The 9,896-nt window shown below is 36.0% G+C and overlaps 1 protein-coding gene across 1 annotated transcript in view; it reads right to left on the reverse strand.

Moving 5' to 3' along the window:
• The window catches only part of LOC101243213 (early endosome antigen 1-like), a 19,010-nt gene that overhangs the window by 2,642 nt on the left and 6,472 nt on the right, over positions 1-9,896 (reverse strand). The window contains exons 11-26 of the mRNA XM_026838462.1: positions 9,281-9,859; positions 9,173-9,222; positions 8,371-8,706; positions 7,982-8,058; positions 7,724-7,808; positions 7,148-7,237; positions 6,312-6,446; positions 6,047-6,101; positions 5,515-5,619; positions 4,734-4,841; positions 4,242-4,307; positions 2,586-2,713; positions 2,016-2,100; positions 1,493-1,599; positions 1,094-1,171; positions 570-675 (exon numbers count right to left, since the gene is read on the reverse strand). Coding sequence (XP_026694263.1) covers positions 570-675; positions 1,094-1,171; positions 1,493-1,599; positions 2,016-2,100; positions 2,586-2,713; positions 4,242-4,307; positions 4,734-4,841; positions 5,515-5,619; positions 6,047-6,101; positions 6,312-6,446; positions 7,148-7,237; positions 7,724-7,808; positions 7,982-8,058; positions 8,371-8,706; positions 9,173-9,222; positions 9,281-9,859 — 2,190 coding nt within the window. The remainder of the gene's footprint in view (positions 1-569; positions 676-1,093; positions 1,172-1,492; positions 1,600-2,015; positions 2,101-2,585; positions 2,714-4,241; positions 4,308-4,733; positions 4,842-5,514; positions 5,620-6,046; positions 6,102-6,311; positions 6,447-7,147; positions 7,238-7,723; positions 7,809-7,981; positions 8,059-8,370; positions 8,707-9,172; positions 9,223-9,280; positions 9,860-9,896) is intronic.

Consider the following 9,896-nt stretch of genomic DNA (forward strand, 5'->3'; position numbering starts at 1 on the left):
CAGGAAATATCCAGAAACTGACCAGGAAGTAACTTTTTCTGACTATTTTTTACAGAAAAGAATAGGGTCCAGAATACCTGGATACTCTCCGTACATAGAGAGTAGACACCTTACAACAGTATGTTCTGCCTTGCAAGATCCTAAACTAACCACAAGCGTAACATGCCCAGACAGGAAATATCCAGAAATTTAACAGTATAGTATTTTTGTTGCCTTATTTTTCCCAAAAAGAGTGAGATCCAGACACCATGAATTCACTTCGCGCATGGACACTTAACAACAGCCTATTCTACCCTGCAACATTCTAACCAAACTACAAGCCTATTATAAGGGGGGTATTCAGGAATTGAAGTTATTTTATGCCGTATTTTTCACAAAAAGGGTTCCAGACACCCAAGATACTCCTCCCCTACACAAGCCTGCAGGATCCTTTAGACATAGACACCTAACAACAACCAACTCTGCTCTGCAGGATCCTTTAGACATAGACACCTAACAGCCAACTCCGCTCTGCAGGATCCTTACTATTACTTCAACTTGTATTCTACATTCCAACACACACATCCTACCTTGTGCCATGTTCGGTTTAGGTCGTCTACGGCGTGTGCTTTGTACAGGTGTGTTCTTGATCTCGATTAAAACCGGTTTCCTGATCGGGTTGGTACGACTCTCCTTCTGTGGAGGGAATATAGTTATTTTGGAATTTTACTTTCATGAGGGTCAACCCATATAGGGAATCAAATCTCTATAATAAAGGTATTGAACATTTGAACCTGTATAATTTTCCCACAATTTTAAAAACTTTGTCAATGACTTTCTTTCTATGGTGGGATTATATTTATTTATGAGTTTCCATTCAGCACATAATATCCAAATATCCCGATTGTGTTTTAAACAATTAAAAACACTCTATGGAAGTCGTAAGGATCAGTTTTATAATTCTTTATATGTTCTTTGTTTACTACCAAATGGGACGTGAAAATGGGATGAAAAGTTGTCTCATCTTCCCCCATCCTATTATACTTAAGTTTGCTCTGTTTGCAATTGGTAAATAACCCTTAGGTAGCTTACTACTGCCACCAAGCGGACTCACCTTGGTTTGCGTCATGTTTCCCCCGAACACTGTTTGTCGTCGTGACGAAGATCGTAACGTCATCGTTTCCCTTCGATTCTACGTCATAATGAATGTATTGTTATGTAATAATGTCTTTGTTATATTGAATATATTATAAGTGAAAAAAATATGTTTTCTTGAACAGTTTTAATAAAAACATTACAGCGCATAAGTATACATGACAAAATTATCTTTATTTTAAATGGTTTAAAAAACTGAAAATATCTTCAATAATGTCGGAAGGTAATTTTTGAAGGTAAACAGTAACAAAAGTTTTGGTTTAAAACACTTTAAACCCAAACATTCCCGTTTAAAACATCGTCGTCATTTATGTCAGAAGCTAAAAGAGTAAGAATGTAAAATATTATGACATCATACCTTAGGCGAGGTTGTTTCCATGGGAACAAGCGCCTTCCTTTTCATCCCCTCCATGGGTGTTTCCCCAAATGCGATACTATCCCGACGGAAACCAGGCAGCGAGTGTACTGGGAACATAGAAATGTTATAAAGTTGAGTTTCATTACAAAACTTCCAAATATATCTGTTCAAGACAATTGTCTTCACTTGAAAAGAAAGTTTTAAAATTAAAACATCTAGAGTTATGCTGAAAAACATCTGGTCAAGTTTTCTACAACTGTGTATACATGAGTTGTTACATTCAAACAGACAAGGCTTGTTGAATGACATAACAACAAGGGACGAACATAAATATACAGAAACCTAGAAATGCATGAATAAAACATCCAAAACATAATTGAAAACTATCAAATGAATAATTAGAAACTATAAAATGAACACCGTAAGAAAACAAAATCAAAAGTGCAAAGAAGAGGAAGAAAGGAAAGGGATAACAAGGTGAAAAATAAATTGGCATGTTACGAAAAAATTTATGCTGACTCACATGTTTCTAAGCTTTTCTGCTGAGTCGGTGTTTGCTCGCCACGTCCGAGACGAACTGCTTCGTCACATTTACTCGGCGTTTTACCCTGGACGGAAATGATGAGTTGAGTTGCGTTAAAAAAGCAAGAGGGAATTCAACATAATATTTGTCATGATTGATTTTACCAGAACCCTGTGTTATAACGACTGTCGTTGCCCCGTCATGCGAGGATAAATAAGTTACATACGTGGTAACTCGTAAGCAGGCACGAGGTGTATGAAACAGAACACCCATGTTATAACGACTGTTGTTGTCCCGTCATGCGAGGATAAATAAGTTACATCTGTGGTAACTCGTAACAGGCACGAGGTGTATGAAACAGAACACCGTATTATAACGACTGTTGTTGCCCCGCCATGCGAGGATAAATAAGTTACATACGTGGTAACTTGTAAGCAAGCATGAGGTGTATGAAACAGAACACCCATGTTAAAACGACTGTCGTTGCCATGTGAGGATAACTAAGTTACATACATTCACAGCCATGGTCCTGTTATTCATAATAATGAACAATCATCCATAGCAACTCACCTGTGTTTCAATAGGATACGAGGACTTGAGGTGAGGTCGTTGTTTTGCGTTTCGTTTCTGCAACTCCCGTGTTCTATCGTGAATGGACTTCGTGTAAAGCTCGTCTGGTTCTTCTTGGGTTGATAAACCTGTGGTTGAAAGGTTACTTGAGGTCATTGGGTTACTTAAGGTTATTGGGGTACTTGAGGTCATTGGGTTACTAGAGGTTACTTCAGGTCATGAGAGACATGAGAGTTAATATAGGTCATTATAGCAGTGGCATGAAATTTATTAACTCATGAGTTGGAAAAGGTTAACTGTAATTTTAATCAGGTTGGTGTGATTGCTCAAGTTTTTACAAATTTTGCCAATAAATTAATTTTTAGAAAATCCAGAGGTGTAAATTGACGTCACTGATCACATAACAAGTTCCAAACTTTTAAAAATGCAGGGGAGGCAGGGATAGTTACACACATTTCTATGAAACAAAACTAACTTATTGGTTGTAATATTTACTGATTAATGCGGTGCAGAAAATTTAAGGGAAAACCTGCCCACCCTGCCACCCCAGGTTTGGTGGCTATGGCTTACATGCATATATGATGTTCAACTTTAGCTGAATATAGGAAAACAAAGCTTATAAGAAGTGAGATATGAGGTAGCTGATGCAATGTGTTCACAATATGCACGAGATCGCATGCATATAATCATTATTAATCAATGCATATAACATTCCATTAATACGTTATATATATAACATCATAATATTATATATATATACATTCTACATTCCATTGTATGTATATATATTTATATATATATATATCACATTGTATATATATGACATTTAATTGAATATAATGAAGACTTGAGTTAATGGAAAAAAAGACCTGATTCAAGGTAATGATTGAATGGTTTGAGTGACATTTTGGATTCCTGGCCACTAAATAGCAAACCAAATAGTAAGATGACAGATTGTTCATAACCAGAGGATTAATAAGGTTAGATTATCCCAACATGCAGGACAACTGGAACAAATACATAACCATTATAAAAGGTGGAAGAGGTTTAAAGGTGCAGAAATATTATTTTCGAACTTAATTTAATTTCCTAATTTATTAAAGGTTTGAGTTTCGTATGATACATTAAACACCACTCAAGTCTCTGCGAATACTTTAGTTTGGTGAGGTCCTGTGACAACTAGTCAGATATTGTATACATATGCATTAAATACATAACCAATATAAAAGGTTGAAGAAGTGTATGAGGTCGAAATATTATTTCCTAATTTAAGGCTTTATTATTTTGTTTGATTATTAAAGTTTAATTAAATTGTTATAGAATGAGCGAGAAGTTGGAAAAGTTGTTTGGGTTAAAAGACATTGAATAAGAAAGTTTGCATTAAATGTTTGGGTTGATTATTATGATGTCACAATCTGCACTGTGACATCATACATGCCAGTTATTAACAATATCCATCATGCTTATTTATTGTCATAATGCAACATTATTACATCATAATCATTCTTTTGGTTATTTCAGCCATTTATCAAATGGTTTTAGAATTTTTTTAATTTTTTTGTTATAACAATTTTTTTTTATATTTTTAGATCTAAATAATTTTGAAAAATATTGAATTTCTAATAATGTTGCACATGCCAAATATCATGTGCCTACTGTTGCGCATGACTGATTGGTTGAATTGAACCGTCTCAAACAGATTCCGGGGACTTGAATTATCATCTGTATGTAAATAGGGGTGTAGAGGTTGTAGTTGGTAAGAATGAGGGGTGTTTGCTATTTGATATGCTTTGGGGTGGTTCACCTCAGAGATTAGTTTATTGGACCATACGCTATTACGACCAAAACAACACCCATGCTAGTGCAAAGGTGCTTAAACTTTTTTGGCTTTACAATGCCTACAAAACCTATACTTGGATTTAAGTCAGAGTCACCCAATACCCTGACAAGGCTAACAAGGCCCTTAGATGGTTGAGCGTCTAAAGTCGTAGATAGCAAAGGAGAAAAACATGTCAGAGGTATTTTACCGATGTTTAAAATCTCTTTGACAATTGTAACAGTTAACAGCAGAATCCTGTATCACCTAATTACTAAAAATTTTATGAGACTAAACCCACCACACAGAGCATAAACATAGAAATCTCATACCATGCCGGAAATCCCATGAATGCAAGATGCTGTAATGTGAAGAATTACGACTTTGATCGTAAACTTTCGTTGATGTTAATGGACATTCTTGGGTTAAATCGCCAGTGCCTGCGAAAGATACATCATGCATGATGTGTGTGTGATATAGGGGGTGCAAGAAGATGTAAATCTTGACATAAAACAGAGGGAATGAAACGTCAGGTTGAACAACAGTATGGATTTATATAAAGGTTGAATAAATGCAACTTATTTATCCTCGCATGATGGGGAAACAACAGTCGTTATAACATGGGTGTTCTGTTTCATACACCTCGTGCCCGTTACAAATTACCACGTATGTAACTCATTTATCCTCGCATGATGGGGAAACAACAGTCGTTATAACATGGGTGTTTTGTTTCATACACCTCGTGCCCGTTTGCAAGTTACCACGTATGTAACTTATTTATCCTCGCGTGGTAGGGCAACGAAAGTCCTTACTCGTTATAACACGGGTGTTCTGTTTCATACACTTTGTGCCAGCTTACAAATTACCACGTATGTAACTTGTTTATCCTCGCATGGCGGAACAACAACAGTCAACATAACATGGGTGTTCTGTTTCATACACCTCGTGCCGGTTACGAATTACCACGTATGTAACTTAATTGGTGTGTGTTTTTCTGTATTGGCTGTTAATTATACCCAATGACACATAAACCCCTAAGCCATAATATGGTGTGTAGCAGCTTTAAGCCTTGAACCCAGTGTCGTTTGATTAAAATGCAAAACTAGGACTCACTATAAGCATGATGTTTACTTGGAGACCTGGGATCCATGAAGGAGCTTTCAACACTAATACAGCTCCTGCTGAAACTTGCTTGTGGAACATCAAGAGTGGAGTTTACTAAATGTGTGGGAGGGGTGTTTAGTATTAACTGCTTGGGGAGGGGGTTGTGCGAACTATATCATAGGCATAACATTGTGGTAACATCATTTCTTTTTAAAACAGGGGTGACATTTACCACCCAAGTTTAACAGCTCTGTCTAGGGTGAAATAAAACAGCTCTGTCTAGGGTGAAATTTACTGGAGAATTATATTCTTTTTAAAGTCTAGTTTAACAAGTTTAAACCATATCATAATTGTACAATATATGTTGTAGCACCCTGTTTTATTCAAACCAACTTTACCCTGCAGTTATCTGTCCATACAAACAAGCAGGAGGCCAACACATGTGTCATAATGACTGTGATGACATCATAATGTAATGTAAATGCATTACACAACTAACCAATCTTGGCACATTGAACTAAACAAACATATTCTAACTCACAATTATAAGTTGGGTTGTGCGAATATGTTTCTCTCCGTGAACTTGAAGGTTTCTCCTGCATAGGAAAATAAATATTAGCATAAGCAAAGCAGGCCAAAGACAGATTTATTCGACACTGATGATGCCGTACAGGTGAAATATAATATACAATTCATGCTCCTTGATACTTCATAGTGACTGTTATTTCATTAAGAAGAAGACACAAGAACAGGGCTAGATTCACGAAAATCGTTACATTTACTAAAAACCTAGTTATTACACACACCAGTGAATCGTTCAGGAATTCATGGCTGACTGATTTCTTGTGATCAATGAAGCGTAACTCGTTGTTGGTTGGCGTGGCGATATTATCCTCGCTTACTGCTCGGTAGATCTTGCTTGGCGTGTGCATTGTTGATGGCTGTGATGTCATAATGGTCGATAATTAAATGCGCGGGTTATAAACAAAATTAAAATCTAATGAAGAATTTCTTCTAAGTCTTCTAAGTTAATATTATAATGCAGGTCGATGTTTAATACATAAACAATTGAAGCGAATATAGTACGATGGGGGAAGATGGGACACCTTCAGCACATAATATCCAAAGATCATGTTTTACAAACAATTAACATATCGGAGTCGTAAGGATACGGTTTTATAATTGAATGTTCTTTGTTTACTACTAAATGGGACGAGAAAATAAAATGAAAAGTTGTCCCATCTTCCCCCACCCTGCTATATGTCCTTGTGCAAAACACTTGGTGTGTATCTCAAAACCCAGTGGTTACTAATGGGTTGCAGCACCCTGGGTGTTGGGGTAATATCGGATTTGTGATTATATTTACTATTTGCAGCAGTCTTTAAATAGAATAACTCACAAATATATTTAATGCAACGGATACGCTAGCTTTTTGGCAACGAGTTGTTCAATGTCTGGTAAAGTACTACGATTGGCACAAGTTTTGTATCCCGTCAACTGATGTGGATTTTAATTGGTAGCTTGTTTACCCTCTAATTACGAGAAATTTTTCCCCAGGAGTAAGTTTAAGAAACACTGCATTAGAACATGCTTATAAATTAAACACACGCATAGTTGCAAGTACTTGGGCAGAGAAACTTACATCATATTCCCCACCATGAGTTACATTGGTCGGCGTGTTCAAGTCAAAAGACGTTTGATGCATTCTATCAGGAGAACCAAGCCTTGAGTTCTGTTGATGTCAATATACTAAAGTATTAAAACAACCAGAAACCAACCTACAGATTATATTAACTCTATATTTATTAATAAAAGAAACTCCAATTTATAAATCCTACTAATGGGTTGTTTTAATTGTCAGATATCAAACACAACCAGAATTACATTTGCGGTAACTTTAAGTGGGCATGCATGAGGTGTATGAAACAGATTGACATAGCGCCCATGTTATAACGACTGTCAGTACCCACCACACTAAGATCTTCATTAAATATTAAATAAAAGACTATCAAAGAACCAAACTTATGTAACATTACAACCAGTGGCGCAGCCAGGGGGGTTTCGGGGGTCGTGACCCCCCCGTTTAAACCAAAAAAAAATTATTAAAAAAAATAAAAATAAAATATTTTTTTTGAAAAATGTTTTGATTAAAATTCCCCCCCCCCCTTATTTTTTCTGGCTGCGCCACTGATTACAACACAATTAATACAATACCAACCCCGTTATTATCAAAACAATCTGAGTTTCCACGAACTCGGCCACCAAACTCATCTTTTCTCATCTTCCTTTCAAGTTCAACCAATCTGACAATTTAAGATGATTTATAAGAAGTGAAAACTTTACCAAAACAAAGTCAATATGATATATTAGGGAGGGAAAGATGGGACACCTTTTCAATCTATTTTCTCTTCTAATTTGGTAGTAAACAAAGAACATTGTATTATAATATGATTGATATATTATTAGATTTTCTTACCTTGACTCCATCCGTTGTTGAGTCGTTGAACCCTTCACTGATTGGAGTTGGTTGATGGTCGCTTTACAAGATTGGTGCTGAAAGTAACAAGAATGCTTTTAATATAAAACAATTATCTCAACCATTATACAGTATATAGATTAAAGTATGTTATTTCGATTTCCACTGTTATATTAATTCTCCAAGTTTTGTGGTTTGACTTTATTTTCCCTGTGTTTACATCAGCAAATACAAATGGAAACGGTCAGTAGTTAGGAATGGGGGAATGATAGTGTTCGTATACGAGGGCCCTAACATATTAATACAGGCCTATCAAAGTAAAAGTGAATTTTAGTAGTTCATACAACATCTAGAATTGCGAAATTATGTTTCAAACAAAACCCTCTCACCTCCTGGTGAAGTTTCTTCAACCTTAATTCCAAGACATTCATTTTTTCGCTTGTCTCCAAGTTACTCAGGTTACTTTGCATCAACTTTTGCTCCAATGACTTGGATCTCATCTTCTCCGTCTTCAGATCAAACCTAGAACTCTCATGATCTCGCACCAAACCCAACAACTTCCTCTCCATCTCTTCCTTCTCAACCCCTGATGCTTCAACAAGCGACTTCAACTCATTGTTGTCGCCCTCCACGGACTTCACCCTCTCACTTAACTTTCGTATTTCAACTTCACGATGCGATATCATCTTCCAAGCTCTCTCAGCTTCAGCAGTTTGTGTTTCTACCTAAAGTGAGGGAATGAGAATTAAGAACTGAATATCAGAATCATGTTTTGGTGGCCACATGGTAAGTCTTTTTTTTCCACTGCACCGTTAACAAGTGACTTTTTTTTAAGCTTTATTTCATAAAATGTAAAAATAGTCACTAAACTAATAATTTTACACTGGAGGATAAATAGGTTACATACATGCCGACATAGTAATTTGTACCCATGGAATGAAAATATAAATTATCTGATCATATCATATTTTGGTAGCCACATCCTACATGGTAAAGTTTTTATAGACAATTTGCTTTATCAAAGCTTAAGTTTATAAAGTGTGAAAAAAAATCATTATTTGGTATATTTTACACTGAATAAAAACGCAATTGTTTTTCCCTTTTAAATCCGGATCAATTTTCCTATTGAAAACAAAAAAAGACAAAAAGAGAACTGTAAATATGTACACAAACCCGAATATATATTTTTACCTCCAGTGTTTTTTCCTCCAATTCATCCATTAATATCTTTTTATGTAAATCTAAAAATAGTGGTTTATGGTAAAATTAGTTTCTATTCTTAACTAAAGCATATCTCACCTGCTTTTTCACCAATTGAATTTATCTTTGCTGAGTAACTCGTCTCTAACATCTCTGTTCGTGTTTTCATTGTCTCTAGCTCCCTCTTAAGGGCAATATTTTCCGACTTAAGTTTAGCAGCTTGGCTCTCTGCTTCCACCAACTGGCTCTCCTCAGCAGACGACTTTTCCTCGGACGTCTTAGACAGCTCAATCTCTGACTTCAACTTAGCATCTTCAAGTGAATTAATAGCATTCTTAGCAGACTGAAGATCACATTCCAACTTTTCTTTTGCAATCTTCGCATCAGCCAAGGCCTTCTCTACATTTCTAACAATCAATTTCTGTTCCTCTAATTCAGCATTGAGTGTTCCAACAATGACATCATGTTCACATGATTGAGATGCCAACTTTTCCTCCAACGCATCAACCCTAGCAGTTACAGCAAGATTTTGTTCCTCCAAGATTGCACAATCATTAGTGGCTTTATCTAAATCTTTCCTAGTTGTGTTTAACTCTCCTCTAACACTCTCCAGTTCAATCCCCACTTGCTCAAGTCCAGCAATTCTCTCATTTAATTCAATCACCTCTAATTTACTTTCTTCATATTTAGATTTCACAATTTCCAGATTTTCAAG

Source organism: Ciona intestinalis, unplaced genomic scaffold (genome assembly GCF_000224145.3).
Source record: "Ciona intestinalis unplaced genomic scaffold, KH HT000091.2, whole genome shotgun sequence".
Classification (NCBI taxonomy): Eukaryota; Metazoa; Chordata; class Ascidiacea; order Phlebobranchia; family Cionidae; genus Ciona; species Ciona intestinalis.